This window comes from Lissotriton helveticus, chromosome 5_1, assembly GCF_964261635.1.
Source record: "Lissotriton helveticus chromosome 5_1, aLisHel1.1, whole genome shotgun sequence".
In the NCBI taxonomy this organism is placed as follows: Eukaryota; Metazoa; Chordata; class Amphibia; order Caudata; family Salamandridae; genus Lissotriton; species Lissotriton helveticus.
In genome coordinates this window covers 1,089,579,525-1,089,597,169 of record NC_136065.1, presented here as the reverse complement: position 1 = coordinate 1,089,597,169, position 17,645 = coordinate 1,089,579,525, and the positions used below count along the sequence as shown (strand labels likewise).

The 17,645-nt window shown below is 46.8% G+C and overlaps 1 protein-coding gene across 5 annotated transcripts in view; it reads left to right on the top strand.

The window, feature by feature from the left end:
* Nucleotides 1-17,645, top strand: part of CNNM2 (cyclin and CBS domain divalent metal cation transport mediator 2) — a 1,049,463-nt gene that overhangs the window by 652,805 nt on the left and 379,013 nt on the right. For all 5 annotated transcript variants that reach the window (XM_078643677.1, XM_078643678.1, XM_078643679.1 and 2 more), the window contains exon 2: nt 13,313-13,456. In XM_078643677.1, the coding sequence (XP_078499803.1) occupies nt 13,313-13,456 (144 nt within the window). The remainder of the gene's footprint in view (nt 1-13,312; nt 13,457-17,645) is intronic.

Genomic DNA, 17,645 nt, shown 5'->3' with positions numbered 1-17,645 from the left:
TAGCCCAACAAGGCCTTGCTGTGGCAGCAGTTAAATGTTTACCAGATCAGCCATATCTTTTCAAATCAACTGTTGTGATCTTTTTCTTGAAGGGGCTGCTACACATTTTGCCGCTAACACCTTTCGTAATGCCGCAGTAGGACCATAATTTGGTTCTCACCTACCTGATGTGCACTCCCTTTGACCCATGCACAGCTGCTCTCTGCACCTGCTCACTATAAAAATGGTAGTCTTCATTACCATATCTTCGGCTCGATGAGTGAGTGAATGCAAGGCCTTGTCGAGTAAGCAGCCATAGACAAAGATTTTTCCGAGCAAGCTGGTCCTCTGTGCAAAAGTGGCTTCCATGCACAAATTGAGGTATCTGCGGTTAGATATTTCTGTCAGAAGAGCACAAAGTTACTTACTTTCTGTAAAGCTTCTTCTGGTAGAGACTATGGGCCTGATTATGAGTTTAGCAGAGTAGATGTGAGCTGCCATGCCACTGCCCTGCTCCCACACCTCACCGCCGGCTATCCGCCAGATTACAAGTTACCTCATGGTCTGGCGGGCGGTCCTTTGGTATTCCGCCGGCGGTGCCTTATAAAAAGGCACCGCAGTGAGAGCGCCAAAGCCTGTTCCTGCACGGCATGAACTGTGCAGACCATGCCGTGCAGGAAAGGGGATGCATGCAAGGGAGCTGCATGCAGGCAAGAGGGCACACCATAATCACCCCTGCTTGCATCCCATGGTCTGAGGCAGGGCCCCCTTTGGTTCCTCACCGCCACAGTTTTCATGGCAGGCTCACTGCCATGAAAAGTGGCGGTGAGGAAACTCCAAATATGCTTGGCAGTGCCAACATGTTTGCTGTGATAATCATTAGACCGAAACAGATATATAAGATTACGAGCACCAACAGAGTAAATAAAAGGTAGAATTCTACCATGATGCTAAAACAATAAATATATGTAGGCATGTATGTGGGTGTAAAGCCAAGCATCCCGTAGGAAAGAGTCAACCCCATTACTTGATATGAGAGAACGAAGGACCCCGTTTTGGTCTTGAGTTGGACACTCCACAAGGGAAGTCAGACCACGGCATGCTGGAGCTTCTGCGTTCAGGAACCTCAGCATCTTGTGTCAGTGTGAAAGCCACTCCTCTGGTTACCCAGTGAAGATGTGTTTTTCTTATACCTAAAAAGTACCCTCAGGGGTTCTACTTAGATATGTAATGGTTTGCCATTTTGTATAGTGTACCTGTCGTCCAAGGATGACGACAGAGCTGACTTTTGTACAGTTATTATACACTCAATGGTAATCCTGCTGTGTATGTCTTGGCTAGGGGATTAAGATATGATACTAGGAATCCTCATGCATAATAAATGAGGCCATTTTCAGAGAAGACTGGTCGACATTTATTCAGCACAAAACTAGGTAAAAGGTCAGTGCTGGAACTTTTATGTAGAGCAAGGTAGGACGAATGTAGGTATAAAGTTGTGTAACCACCTGGGCCTAGATTAGGGTACATTGGGGTTCATAATATTAGGATTGTAAAAGTATCATTATAGTATTGATACAGAAGTTAAAACAATTTAAAATAATGCACTTAAAAGTAATAGAATTTTGTTGAATGTAAGATTAACATTAGTATTACTATAAATAATTGAAAATATTATTAAAATTAAGGGGCAGTGTTAAAATAACGAATTATTTTCTTTTAATAAAGTAACATTTACAATTTGCTTTTAAAACAATATAATCAAATACCATGTTACAATGTATTTATGTTATCAAAAATGGATAAGGTTAACATTAGGGTTAAGGTTTGTAAGTAGTAAAAGTTAAATAATTCAATCTAGGGTTAGGTTGAGATTTAATTTAATGTATTCATTTAAATATCTTAAATGTAAATAATTATAGGATTATAATTAGCATTAGGATTATGTTTGATGTAATAGGAAATGATGGGTAGGATTTGTATTATTCCCTGTGTAATAAAATAAGTTACTTTAGTCTTAGGGTAGGGTATTGTTAGAATAAGGTAACTCAGTATTTTAATTATGTTAATCAAATACATTTAATGTAATTAGATTTGAAGTTAGGGTACATGTTTAAGTAAATGAATTGAAAGGAATGTTCAGGAAACTGTTAGTATCGTGATAAAGTTAATGTGGGGTCACAGCGTGAAGGTGGACAAAGTGAATGTAGGAAAAAGTAAAGGGCAGAAAGTAACGGACACCTCAGCAAAAGGAATGGGGACAAGGTAACAGTGGGCTGAGGCATAGGAGGGAAAGGAAAAGTCTGAGGAAGTAAAGTAGTCCAAAGTAAGAAGATACAACTACAGAAAGGCCAACAAGACAAAATACTTGATTCAATGTAAAATCAAGAAGGCTGTGTTATTCTTCTCTTCAGAGCAAGCAGGCTCTGTTATTCTTATCCTATGTTTTTCTGAAAACCGCAGCTTTACACAAAATAAACAAAATACTGCAATCCCCATCACATCCAAGGGAAGTAGGTAACATAACAAAACACTGTCATATGACCCCTGACCCGTTGAAGTCCATACTGTGCATCATCTCAGGTTCTTGTGTTTCCCTTTTTCTGCTTCTCTCCATAAAGCTAGATAGCGGTTTCGCCCTCTCCTTATTGTAGTTTAGTTTTGTTTTTGTTTAATGTTGCCTCTTCAGATACCGTGGTGTTTTAGGGTTAAGCTCCAGTTGGAGCAACATGCTTGGCGACAGCATTTTGGTGGATCGGCGGTGAAGCACTGGGGTTTTTGCTGGATTCACATGTAATTATTGTTTCAGGCAGCTGCCCCTGACCAGTGGGGTGGGAAGGAGGAGGGAGCACATCTGTCAAGAGAGGTTAGTGCGGCCAGCTCAAGTGAATGCATCACTGAAGAAGGCAGTGTGGAATATGCAGTAGCAATGATCAAACATGCACAGCAGAAAGCCAAAGGCTTCTGGGACACCATTTTTAGAGATCGGTGTCACAGAAGTGATGGGGTACATCTGGGGAGTGCTCTGCATGTTTATAGCCTCCTGCAGAGTGGAAAGTGGAAATCGGATGTGGCTCGCTGGTGGTTCAGCTTGCAGGGAAGTTGGAAGCCAGATGCATAGGTGGCGTGGATTGTGCATGCAAGAAGCAGACAGAGTATTGGGAGGATGGAGGAGTTTTCCTCTTAGCAATGTTGGTAAGAGACCACCCCATATACCACATGGATGGGATGGGAACACATCCAGCCTCCAGAAGCCTAGCTAGGCTAAGCATTTAAAAGACTGCTAGGAACACAGATATGACTTCGTGCACACAGCAGTTTCGGAGGCACTAGGGCCTATTTAGCAGTGACTGGATAGCCATTCAGTGAAAGTGATACATTATTGGACTCTGCATGGCAGAAGATCCAGTTCTGAGGGTGTCAGTGGGCAGTTAGTATCACTGAAAGAGTACCCTATGACCAAAGAACAGGACCAAGTAGGTGAGGTGTACTAAGGGATTGCAAGAGGAGGGGCTCCATAGAAAAATACCGTACTCTGCTATTCAGTGCACTCAAGTCAGATACTCTTTTAGAAGAAATGAAACAAAACAATATTTTCATTTGAGCCAATAAGGCATGCTGTTTCTGTGACATGTGCATTATCCCACTAATCCAAAAGCTACAGAAAAAACTTTCATGTTCCATAAAGAAGAGTACTTAACCTTAGGCAGCAGCATCTGGTTGACCTAGGAAACAAATCTCTTCCCATTTTCCATTTATCCGCTCTCCTTAGACAGCCAGGCCCTTAAATGTCACAAAATCCGACATCTGCAGCAAGGGTTGTCATGCACAGAGTTAGTGCACATGCTTCAGGAAGGCAGAGCTCCACTAGTAGCTGAACTGTATGGCTATGCGGAAGGGACTTTCTATTTTTGTGACCATGCCATATCAGATTATAGCATCAAATGCCAGCTTGCCGGGATGATGAACTGGAAATGTGTTCACTGGTGGGAAGTAATTGCAGGAAGTGCAGACATTGTATATCAGTTGTCTGAAAAGAATTACGTGTTCCTTTGGCAGTGATACTAGCAAGGGGCTGAGTGCATTTCCACAGTCACTTATATCGGATAGAGGCATCTAGCCTCAGATTCCTTACCTTTGAATTTCCTAGGCATCAGACTGGATCAGGAAGATTTTTCTTCGAGCAATACCCCTGCGTGCCAGTAGGTGGCATCAGTCGGGTCTTTTTTTCTTTCTGTCCCAGCCAGCCTAAATCCGTGAAGAGCTACCCTCTGTCACTTTTTGACCGGCTTTTTTTTACGTTCTGTTAACTCTTTTTTGGTGTGTAAGTTTTCCTCATATCAAAGAAGGCTTCTGCACTCAAGCCATGAGGAAGCCTGTTACTGCGCCATGTCCATGACGGACCCACACCTGTTTTTTCTCTGGTGCCTGGAGCTTGACCATGACTCGAAGCCGTGCTCCGAATGCTGGACCATGACTCCGAAAGTTTTGAAGGAGCCTTCCCTAAAGCTGCTTGCGGCACTGTCCTCGGCTCCACGTTGTTCTCCTTGGAGGTCTCATTAACGGTCCCGATCTAGAGGAAGGCCAGTGCACCACTCCAGGAGTCCCAAGTCTAAGTCCTCCCATTGGAAGTCATCGAGTCATTCAGAAGCATAATAAGTCAAAGCGTGTTTTGACTTCTCGGCGCTATAGGCCTCATTCCTCGGAACCTGCACCTGGGTTTGCTTCATGCTTCCTAGCCTTCCCAGGAGCCGGTTGGCCTCCGCCCAGCTTAAGGAATTTTATGATGCCATGTGACTCGTATTTGGGTGGCCTGACCCTACCAGCGCACCTTTGGGCCCTGGAGGCTCAGAGAGGGGTCCAACTGGTTCCGCATCAGCGGCTCCGGTGCCAATGACCCCCCCCCATGGATCCTGCGATGGATCTGGACTGATGCCGGTCATACCACTGTGATGATCCCTGGCACCGAATCAGACGACAAGACTCCCTACGTTGCCAGCGGCGCCAACCCCATTATTAATCCCAACGACCCAGAGCCCGATCAGAACCCTTAGGTTCTAGGTCATCTTCTCAACCGTATTCTGAAGGACTAGGAATGAAAGAAAACTATGAGGGGTCGCTGGACCCTTTACAAGACTAGCTTTACAAGAAATGGACTGGTATGAGGAATTTGGTGAGGAATAAGACAACTGCCTGCCGCAATCGCCAGAGTGACCCAAATTTCCTTACCAACCTCGCCACCCTGGAGAGCTTTGTGGCTCAAGCCTCTATCTCCAAAGGCAATTTTCCCTTCCGCACCCCTGGATAGGGAATCCAAGAGTCCAGATAGTTGGGGTCAGAAAATATTTTCTTCCACCAGCCTTGCATTGCGGTTGGTGAACACTGCACACTTTGTGGGAAACGGTTTCGAAGTGCTGCCACAGGTCCCAGAGGATTCAGAAAAGGGGGTGGTGATGAACAGAGTGTCTGAATTAAGCAGACCACTCTTACCCAGTCCAAAGATCAGGGCTTGATCCATCACCGTTATTTATCTCACTGCCCCATCCCCAGAGGAGGCCCGGGCTAATATCTCGCAAGCAGTATCAGACAGGAGAGATGTGGCAAAGTTTTCCATTCATTGCAGTCTCGACAGAACTGACTCGCTGGACTGAGCGATTTCATCAGTGGTGGCTGTTCGACGTCATGCCTGGTTGAGGGCTTGTGGCTTTTCAGGGGGTGTCCATGCCTATCTCATGGAAATGCACTTTGATGGCACCCGTCTCTTTGGAGACAAGGCAGACATAATGCTGGAGCACTTTAAGGACTCACAGGCTACGGCCAAGTCCTTTGGCCTCTCAGTGGCCACTCGTCTGCAGTCTGCCTTTGGTCCCTTTCGTGGCTACAGAAGAGACTTTCATTCACGCCAGCCATACCCTACCCACAAGACCGTGCAAGTTCATTCAGACCCCGTGGGTCGGGCTGTCAGAGGTCCGGTCAGTCCACACCACCCCCTCCCCCTTTCTGCAACCTCAGTCTCCAGATCCCTTCAAGATGATGGGCAGACAGTTGGTGCAGGTGGGTTCTGGTGTCAGAAGTTGGCTGTGTTTGTTATTCCTGCTAATTTCTGGTCCTGAAGAAGGAAGAGCGCCTGGGTCCTATCCTAGATCTGCGATCCCTCAACTACTTCCTCAAAAAGGAAAAGTTTAATATGCTCACTCAGGCTTGGGCCTTTTCTGCCCTGGACCCAGTAGACTGGAAGGTAGCGTTGGACTTTCAGGACGCCTATTTTCACATTCCCATCCTGCCTGCTCATCTCCCCTGCCTGTGGTTTATGGTATGCCAAGAGTACGTTCAGTTCACAGTGCTCCCCTTTGGCCTTTCTAGCGCCCCCATGGATGTTCACCAGGGAGATTGCAGTGACTGCAGCTCATCTGGGCAGATCAGGGGTGCCAGTCTTCCCCTATTTTCACGACTGGCTGTCGAAGGCGAGCTTGCCCCAGGCTGTCGTCTCCCACCTCCAGACTACAGGGAACCTCCTGCATTCACTGGGATTCACTATCAATGTGCCAAAGTCACACATTACTCCCTTTCAGATGCTCCCTTTCATCAAAGCTGTTCTGGCCTATCCTCCCGAATGGTGAGGCCAAGATATTCAGGTTATGATACCCATGTTTTAGCCTCTATCCTTAATTTCGGTGAGAATGACTGAGGCTGCTGGGCATCATGGCCTCATGCATCCTGCTAGTTTCACATGCCAGATGGCATATGCGGGCTCTGAAGTAGGACTTGAAGTTCCAGGCGGTGCAGCAACAGGGGAATCTCTCTGACATGGGCCAGATCTCAGAGAGACCTTCACAGGGCCTGAAGTGGTGGCTAACTGACCGCGATTGGGTCAGAGACCGAATCCTCTCCCTTTCCCAACCAGCCCACACAGTAGTGACAGATGAGTCGCTTCTGGGATCGGGCGGCCATCTGGAAGAAGTTGAGATCAGAGGACTCTGGCCTCAGACAGAATCCGGACACCACATCAATTTGCTGGAGCTCCGAGCGATTCCCTTGGCATTGAAACCCTTTCTTCCTTCGATCAAGGGAAAGCTGGTTCAAGTGTCTATGGACAACACCATCGTCATGTGGTACTGCAACCAACAGGGCTGGATGGGGTCGGGGACCCTTTGTCAAGAGGCCTTACGTCTCTGGACATGGCTAGAACAGCAGGGCATATCCCTGGTGGTTCAACATCTGGCAGGTTCTCTGTGCGCCAAGGCAGACAAACTTAGCTGTTGATGCCTTCTGGATCACGAATGGCGTCTCCATCCGGAGGTAGCGCAAGGTCTGTTTCAACAGTGGAGAGAGCCTTGGTTAGATATGTTCGCCTCTGCCGAGGAACATGCAATGTCAACATTTTTGCACTCTGGATTTTCCAAGGTGGCTCTCGCTCAGAGACCTTTGTCATCTTGAGTGGATATCAAGCCTCCTATTTGCCTTTTCGCCCATGCCACTTCTGCCCAGAGTGCTCAAGCCGATCAGGAGCAACCAGGCCCAAGTCCTTCTTGTGGCTCCGGACTGGGCACGCCGAGTCTGGTATCCCAAGCTTCTCCAACTGAGCATTGATCATTCAATACGGGAGGATCTTCTGTTGCAGCAGTAGGGTAGAGTCCTCCACCCAAACCTGTCAACTCAACGCCCTCTTCCCTGGAGATTCAGCGGCAACTGTTGATAACATTTGACCTTCCTCCTGAAGTACCTTTACCAAGACTGTATTCCTGCCAGTGGTACAGAAAGATCTATTTATCCTCTTTCTGCTTCCCTTTCTTAAGTTTTGCTTTTTATTTTGACCCTTGCCCAGCAGGGCTCTGCACTGGGCACTCTCTAAGGGTAGCTTTCGGCACTGTCTGCCTTCCTGAGGCTGCCAGACCAACCCTCATCATTCATATCTCCCATTGTAAATAGATTCCTCAAGGGTCTTGTATATATGTTCCCTCCTTCTCCTTACATTATGCCTCAGTGGGACCTTAATTTAGCTCTCCCCATTCTAATGTACTCACCATTTGAACTTCTACACAATTCAAAGCAGCCTATTTAGGGCCAATTACATCTGCCAGGACGGTGAGCGAATTGCAGGCTTTTTCATCCAAGCCTCCTTACCTGACCATCTCCCCTGATAAGTTGGTGCTTCGCACTAGGGATTCTTTCTTACCAAAGTGTCTGACAATCTGTCACCCTGTCCACTTTCTATGCTCCTCAGCGTCCTTACAAAGATGAGCCACTCCATTGCCTAGACTCAAAAAGAGCTTTGTAGTTCTACCTTGACAATACAAAAGAATTCTGGGTGGATGACCAACTCTTTGCAGTGTATGTGGGAGCGAAGGAGTTGTGCAGTGCAGAAGACTATCTAACTATGGGTTGTCCTCAAAATGTGCTACTCTTTGGCCAAAAAGCAGCCTCCTTATGGCTTAAAGGCTCATTCTTCCGGAGCTAAGGCTGCTACCACGGTGCTGCAACGTGGAGTTTTAGTCCTCAACATTTGTCAGGCACACGTTTACCAATCACTACTGCCTGGACAGTCCAGTCTGCATGGACAACTGTTTTGGCCAGGCTGTCCTGCTGGACTTCTTGATCTAAACTTGTCCGAAGTCCCTCCGCTTGGGATGGTATTGCTTGGGTATCTATTCAAAGGTACGGAATATGCAGCTAGATGTCTCTAATAGATGGACAAGTTACTTACCTTTGGTAACCCCCTTATCTGGTTGACACATGATCTAGCCGCAGATTTCTTACTGACCACCCATCCTCCCTGAACTGCTGACAGGTTTTTAGGGCCGGGCCTGATCCTTTTCAGGGCCCTAGTTGTTCGAAACATATCAATGTCAGTGCACCTCATGGCTCCACTTCTGGTGTGGAAAGTTGTGAAAAGTAACTAACGTCAGAGCGCCAAGGTGGTGCCTATAAAGGTGACATGAAAGTCACAATGGCGCCGATGATGCAGACAACGTCACGCAAAGCCAACTGACACCACCTACTGGCATAAAGGGGGTATTGCTTGAAGAAAAATCTTCTGTATCCGATCTGAAGCCTGGGAAGTTCAAAGACAACGAAACTGTGGCTAGTTCATGTCTCTATCAGATAAGGCGTTACCGAAGCTAAGTAACTTGTCTGTCATTTTGAGTAGGTTCTTCATTGTAAAATGTTATATGAACATTTTGTTTTGAACCATGGGGACTTGAAGCACCATACAGTATGTCCTCCCTTATACCATAAATATCAACCTGAGGACTGTGGTCCAGGGAGTGGAAATAAATACTCTGTTTTTCTTGACTCTGCATTATGGTTATACACCTTCACTAAGTGTATTGGAGATATTTCCTAAAAGGATGGTAGACTGTCACCCACACTAGGTCACATAGTGCATTATTAGGTTTCCTTTAACACTTTTGCTTAATCGCAAGAGTGGCCATACCATGAGCTCTTAATTATTGGTTTTAATATTGCTTCCAGATATGAGTGTATGTGGCAGTAGGTGGAATTTTTTCCCTTGGGGTTATCAGTACTGTTAAAATTGCATAGTGACAGGAGCCAATTACTTAATAATGTCCTCCGTTTTGCAAGGTTTAAAAATAAAAGTCCATGTTCTTTTTCTCTACTAAAAATAAAAAAAAAAAGCATTGGAACACCAATAGTTCTTGCCTATGTGAGTACTATTGGTTTTGGCAATGTGTTTTAGCAACACCAGGTTGGCTGCTGTTCAGCATAGCTAAGAGTTGGTAGGGTAGATAGGAGTGGGGTAATTTGGGGTCAAGTGGGTTGGGGGTAGATTGGGATAGAGTGGAGTAGGGTAAATTGGTGTAGTGGAGTGCAGTAGATCGGTGTGTGGTAGATCGGTGTGCGGTAGATCGGAGTAGGGTAGATCGGAGTGGGATATATTGGGGTAGAATGGAGTGGGATATATTGGGGTAGATTAGAGTGGAGTGGGTAGATTGGGGAAGAGTGGAGAGGGGTAGACTGGAGTGGAGTCGGGTAGATTGAAGTAGAGTGGGGAAGGTTGGAGAGGAGTAGTTTGGGTGGATTATAGTAGGGTAGAATGGAGTGGGGTAGATTGGGATTGTTTGGAGCGGAATAAATTACAGTTGAGTGGAGTAGATTGGGATTGGTGGGGTAAATTGGAGTGGGGTAAATTGGGGTGAAGCAGAGTAGATTGGAGTGGGGTAGATCAGGGTAGATTAGAGTGGAATTGGGTAAATTGGAGAAGATTGGAGTGCAGTGGATTAGAGTAGGTAGGAGTGGAGTGGGGTAGATAGGAGTGGAGTGGGGTAGATAGGAGTGGATTGGAGTGGAGTAGATTGGATTGGATTGGATTGAAGTGAAGTAGATTGGATTGGAGTGAAGAGGGGTGGAGTTGGATGGATTGGAACCAAGATTGGAGTAGAGTGAGATAGATTGTGGAAGAGTGTAGTGGGATAGATTAGAGTGTAATGTAGTGGGTAGATTTGGTGGATAAAAAAAGAGAAGGGTGGATTGTAATGTAGTGAGGTAGAGTGTAATGGGGTGGACTATACTAGAGTGGAGTGGGGTAGGTTGCAGTGTTGTGGGATCAAGTGAGGTAAATTGAAGTTGATTGGAGTGGAGTAGATAGGTGTAGGTTGGAGTGGGGTATATTTGTGTGGTGTAGATTGGGAATGGGAGAGATTGGGGAGGGGTAGATTGCGACTGGGTAGGATAGGGTAGATTGGAGTGAAGTGGGGGATATTTGAGTGGAGTGTGGTAGATCAGAGTGGAGTGGATTAGATTTTGGTACAGTCAAGTGGGGTAGAGTGGAATGGGGTAGATAGGGTGGATTGGAGAAGTGTAGACTGTGGTAGATTGGAGTGGGGCAGATTAGGGTGGAGAGGAGTTGGATAGATTGCCATGGAGGTTAGAGTGGGGTAAATTGGAATGAAATGGGGCATATTTCTACTGTGGTTGATTGAAGTGGTGTGGAGTGGGGTAGGTTGCACATTAGTTGTATAGATTTGAGAACAGTGATTTGGATTGGACACACTGGAGTGGATTGGAGAGTAGTGGGGTGGCAGTAGACTGGGGTAGATTGGATCAAAGTGGGGTAGGTTTGAGTTGAGTAGAGTGCAGTATATTGGGGTGGAGTGGGTTAGATTGGAGTGGGGTGAGGTTGTTTGGGTTAGATCGAGTGAAGTGGAGTAGGGTAGATTGGAGTGGGATAGAGTGGAGTGGATTATATTGGAGTGGAGTGGGATTGATTGGATCATGGTGGAGTGGATTAGGGTACATTGGAGTTGAGTGTGGTAGTTTGGACTGAGTTGGGTTTAATTGGTGTAGGTGGGGTAGATTAGTGTGGGGTAGGACTGGAGTAGACAGTAGCGAAGTGGGGTGGAGTAGATTCGAGTACATTGCTGTGGAGCGGGATGGGGTGGATTGGAGTGGGATAGAGTGGAGTGGAGTGGCATGTTGTTGTGAAATGAGTGGCAAAGATGGAGTGGCGTGTCACAGAGTGTCTTAGTGTGGAAGGGCTTAGATTAGAGTGGAATGTTGTAGAGTGGAGAGTTCTAGAATGGAATGGAATGGTGTGGTGCAGAGTAGAAGGGTGTGGAATGGAATGGCCTAGAGTGAAGTAGGCATGGTGTCGTAGCACACTGCCATTACAGACAAAGCATTTTCAATTGAAATGACCATGAATTTTGCACCAAAATACAGTTTTAGTGCAAACAAATGTAATGTGCGAATGTCATCACCTAGTGTAGTGATGCATTTTAATTGTTTTCAAATATTTTTTCCACTACACTTCAGAATTACAAAAAAAATATTTCATACACAATAATTCTGATATATATTCTGAAATATCAGCTCTATTCATCCTGCACCCTCTATTCTTAAATGGGTAATCTGCAGAATCATCCCATAAATTCTCACTTCGAAGTCAGAGAAGGAAATATTAACACTAAGCTTCCTGGAAGAGAGAGTCTGACATTTGACCTCTGTCTTTGAATGCCCAGAAAATGTGACAAGATAAGAACAAGTTTCAAAGGCATGTTTACAGAAAGGGAGTTTGTGGAAGAATATAGTAAACGAGTTTTGGGCAACTGGAGGGACAAACTCAAGCTGGACAGCCTAAAGCAAACTAAGCCAGCAAATAGAAAACTAGAGAATGTGAGTTACAAACCACAGAGCCAATGGTAAGCAAGGGCTGGAATGCATTCCTAGGTCATCTCTGAATGTTGTCAATGTGTTGAGTTGTTTCTACCCTATGTCTTTAACCTTTTTATTAAGTCTTAGGAATTTGTCAGGGCTAGATGCCTATTCCTTCCAGTATGTCCTTCCCTAGTCATCTTGTGTGTATAGGGGCATCTTTTTCCTGCCATATATATTAGTTCAAGTTGGTCTACGAAGCATGCTTACAGAAAAAAAGTAGTACTTTCCTACCTGGTGAAAGGGGAGAGGTAGACACAACTGAGTTAAGTCTGCTTTCTATGGTGTGTCCGGTCCTTTAAAATTGAGGTCCTTTAAAATTGAGAGGTTGTACTGTCCCAAACAGTTTATTCTTGTAGTAGGGAGGACAACATATAGTAATTTGTTCCTACAACTATGCAGGCTATGGATGGGAGCTCAGTTCCCAGAAAAGCAGAACTCTCACCAATCTATAAATTTAGAACATGTGCTGTGGAGAGCACCGCCTCAAAATGCTGTGCGAAAGTTCAAACCTTCACTCCCCATTCATTGAGAGTTGTGATTCGGGGGGGGGGGGGGGGGGGGGCACACACAGGCGCTGGCTATGTGGCTTCTGCTGCACTGCTGATGTCTTTCCAGGTACATCTCGTTTATCTTTGAGGGGGACCAGGTAACACCCCCTCCTGCAGCCCTGCAGTCACCCCCTGAGGGAGGTACTGTTGTGGCTATGCCACCTGTGACGGTGTCTCTGTAACCCTCTTTTCTCAGTCGCAGTTAGTGTAACCCCTTTTTGGCCCTGCGCGAGTAATATGGCCTGAAAAATGTGCACGGACAAGTTACAGAGGGGTCATAAACGTCTTCTTCTTTAATATGAAAGGGAGCCTGGCCCAGAAGGCTGTTTATTCGGGTATCCGTTTTGTTCAAGGACCCCACGTAGTATTCCTCCCATGATTCGATTGATTCATGAGTTTACGTTTTGTGCTAGAAAACGGCCTCCCTAAGAGATGATTACCTAAAATGATATTTCGCAGCGCTTATTTTCATGCACTGGAATGTGAATGCTAATAAAGTGTCATTATTTTTGTACATCAAATCAAAATATATTCTTTAACACTGTAGACCGTCGGTTTTAAACATACTGCTGAAAATCTGACCTTCTGAATTACTATATTTTATTCAACAGGTAAATCCCATTTGGCCATAGTACAGAGGGTTAATAACGAGGGCGAAGGAGATCCGTTTTATGAAGTTCTGGGCATCGTCACATTGGAGGATGTAATTGAAGAAATCATCAAATCGGAAATTCTCGATGAAACAGATTTGTATAGTGAGTAAAATTACTTTTATTTGTATATTAAAAGCCATGTGTAATCATTCGGTGTTTTATTATTATGTTTTGTTAGATATTCGGGGGATTGAATGTTGAATTAACACTGTGTAAATAATGTGTTACATTTAATAAACTTGCGTAGAAATCAAGGGAAAAATAAGAGATTTTAATACAGAGTGACTGTTCTCCGAGTAAAGTATCTTTGTCTTTATTACGAGAATCGAAATTTGCCTAGCTTATGTAACGGTAAGTTTCAATTCTATTAAGGACACAGAGGCGAGGATTATGCTTTCCTTTCTCCGCAATTTATTATAATAGTGAAAACACAGCAGCCTTAGAAAAGCTCATAACGTAGAAAAAATGCTTAAATCACAACAATGAAGCATTATTATTACATATTCCAAGAAAAAAATGTCTCTGGGACTACAACTCCCATCTTGGTACATAACAGTCTGTGCGGAGTCCTTCTTCTATGTCAACAGTCCATAGATAGGGAGCCAATTCTCCATGTTCTTCCTCTTTCTTCGCGCGAATTACGCACTCAGTTCATTGGTCTGGTTTGGAACCGTCATTTCCTAACAGAAAAAATAGAACAGCGTAAGCGTTGCAACGGAAAGAACAGAAGCTTACAACCGAATTAAACAATCACATGACCAATATTCAACCATGAGGAACAAACCCTGAAAAACCTGGTTACTTACTGCCATACGGGCGAGATGTCGCTCGACAATACCCTGGGTGGGATAATCCTCGCCTCCGTGTCCTTAATAGAATTGAAACTTACCGTTACATAAGCTAGGCAAATTTCGATTCTATGGCAGGACCGGAGGCTCAGATTATGCTAGTTTAAAGCTTACTCACCACCAAATTTGCAATATCCACCACCGGCTTAAAGTAAAACTTCTTAAAGGTGGAATCGGAGGACCAGTCCGCGGCCCGCATCAAATCCTCTAAACGAGCTCCCACAGAGAAAGCCTTAGAGGCCATGGCCCCCCTGGCAGAGTGAGCTCTGAAACGTTTGGTATCAATACCTGCCTCTTGCATGACCCAACGCACCCACCTGGCTATGGTGGGGGAAGAGACTGCATGGTGTGGTTTTCGCAAGGCAATTAACAATTGTCTCTCGCCCGGAGGGCAAATGTCCCAAATCATATCTTCATAAGCTTTCAGACACTGAACAACACATAGCTTTGGAACATCCACGAAAGCCGGATACGAGATCGTTCAAGAAGCCGACTTTGTTCGGCGACCAATCGTGAAGGTGACACCATCCGGTGAAAACACGCGTGCCGAGACATCCAGAGCACGCACATCCGACACTCTCCGTCAGGACACCAAGCATAGAAGCATAGCCAGTTTCGCCGAGAGTTCTTTGACCGATAGGTACCTGTTAGGTTGCCAAGACAGAAAAAGGTTCAATACTACATTGACGTCCCAAAGGACCGAGTATCGGGGCTCCGGCGGCAATGACAAACGGATGCCCCGCAAAAGTCGGCACACAAAAGGATGTACTCCGACCGGAGAACCGTCAACTGGATGGTGTGCCGCTGAAATAGCCGAACGCACAGCATTAATTGTGCAGTAGGCAAACCCATCCACTGCCAGTTCCGCTAGATAATTCAACACGGGAACGACTCCCGCGACCAAGGGATCCAAATTCCGTCGAAGACACCAACGAACCCACTTAGACCAAGCGGATTTGTAGCGCTTCGACGTACTGACAGCCCAGGCCTTGGACAACAGACCTTCAGCTGATCTCGAAAGGCCCGGGAGCGACCAACGTCTCCTGAAAGCCTCCATGCCATGAGGCGGAGAGAGCCCTGAACGATGAGATGATGCGGATCCCGATCCGGATTGAGGAGCAGGTGAGGAAACCGGGGGAGTAGGATTGGAGAATCCCAGGAAAGTTCCAGAAGAACTGGAAACCAGACTTGGTACCTCCAGAGAGGCGTCACCAGCACCAGCTCCACCTCCTGCCGGTGAACCTGAGCCGCCGTCCGCATCACCATCGAAAAAGGTGGAAACGCAAAGGGCCTCTCCTTGCTCCAGTCCTGGAGAAACGCATCCGTGGCCTCTGCCAGCGGATCCGGCCTCCAACTGAAGAACCTCGGAAGTTGATGGTCCAAGCGGGACGCAAACAGATCCACTGAGAAAGGACCCCACAGCTCGTTGAGCCAGCGAAAGACCTGGGCATCCAACATCCACAGACTGGAATCCCGAAGATATCTGGAATGCCAGTCTGCAACCTGGTTGGCCTGACCCGGCAGATACTCCGCCGTTACCAATACGTGACGGTCTAGACAGTAATCCCAGAACTGTTTTGCCAAATTCGCCAGCGCACGGGACCTCGAGCCCCCTAGGTGGTTCACATAACGCACTGCCGACACATTGTCCGTTTTCAGTAGGACACACGACTTCACCGAGTCCCCGGTCCAGCAGCGTACTGCGAAGGAACCCGCCAGAAGTTCCAGACAGTTGATATGCAACTTCTGTTCTTCCAAGGACCAAGTGCCGCCTGTGGAAAAATCTCCACAGCGCGCTCCCCAACCGACTCTGCTGGCATCGGATTCGATAACGAGGTCCGGGGTAGACCCGAAAATCGCCCGGCCATTCCAGGCCTCCATGTGGGTCAACCACCACGACATCTCGTCCTTCACTTCTTCCGAAAGGGGGACCATTTGGTCGTATGACATGCCTCTGCGCAGGTGATAAGCCTTGAGGCGCTGAAGGGCCCTGTAGTGAAGAGGGCCTGGGAAGATGGCCTGAATCGAAGACGATAGCAGACCTACCACTCTGGCAACTTGTCGTAAAGACGTGTGAGACTTTGCAATTGTTTGTCGCAAGACGTGCTTGATCTTGTACAACTTCCGCGACGGAAGACTGAGGGAGGCGTCGACGGAGTCTATGACAAATCCCAAAAACTCTACTTTCTGAGAGGGTACAAGAACCGACTTGTCTCCATTGATGACAAACCCGAGCTCCTGAAGGAGGTCCACAGTCCCGCACAGCTGAGAAAGCAAGCTGTGTGGACATTGCGCCATTAGCAAAATGTCGTCTAAATAGACGATCAGGCGAATCCCCTACGCTCGCAAGAATTCCACCACGGGGTGTAACACTTTCGTGAAACACCATGGAGCTGAGGATAGACCGAACGGAAGGGCCGTGAATTCGAACACCTGTTCCCGCCAGAGAAACTGGAGGAAGCGACGGTGTGGAGGATAGATTGGAACCACAAGATAAGCATCCTTGAGATCTAACCGTACCAACCAATCCCGCGGAAGGAGGATATCTCGAAGGAGATGAATCCCCTCCATTTTGAAATGATGGTAGACCAACCATCCATTGAACTCCTTGAGATTGATCACCGGACGACGGCCCCCGCCGGGTTTGTCCACTAAGAAAAGATTGCTGATGAAGCCTGACGGGTGCCGAGTTGATTGGCGAACGGCCCCTTTGTGGAGGAGCTCAGCGACCTCTTCGTCTATCAACTGGGCATCGGACACCGAAAAGGTTATAGGGCGTGGGACGCACACCTGAAAAGGTTGATCATAGAATTCGATATGAAACCCGCGGAGAGTTTGCAGCACCCAATCATCCGCTGTAAGATCCACCCACGCTCTCTGAAAGGCTGCCAGCCGGCCGCCAATCTGAACTCGTTCTGCGGGGATAACACTCACCGTTTGTGTTGGAAGCGTTGGAGTTCTTCCTGAAGCCTCGTCTTCCGAAACGCTGCCCTCTTGTAGGGTAGAAGGAGTTGAAATTGGCTGAGGTGTTGTACTGCCCTCGTCCGGAGCCTTGCCCTCTGTTGCCGGCATTCTGCCCGCCACGGCCGGTCGCGCGGCCCCTACCGCGACCGGCCCCTTGGGAGAAACGCTGTTGGAACACGCGTTTGATACTGGTCTGGGCCTTATCAAGGGAGGTGAAGGTAGATATGAACTTCCCTAACTCCTTAATAAACGGTTCTCCGAAGAGACCGCCTTGGGCAACCGCCCCTGCCTCCGAAGAGGCCAAGTCTCCCAACTTAGGGTCTAGTTTAATCAGGAAAGACCTCCGACGTTCGGTGGAAAGGGCGCAGTTGGCATTGCCTAAGAATATAATCACCCTCTGCGCCCAATTTGACAAGTCGTCGGGAGAAATGGCGGATCCAGTAACTTTAGCTTCCTCCGCCATATCAAGAATTTTAGTG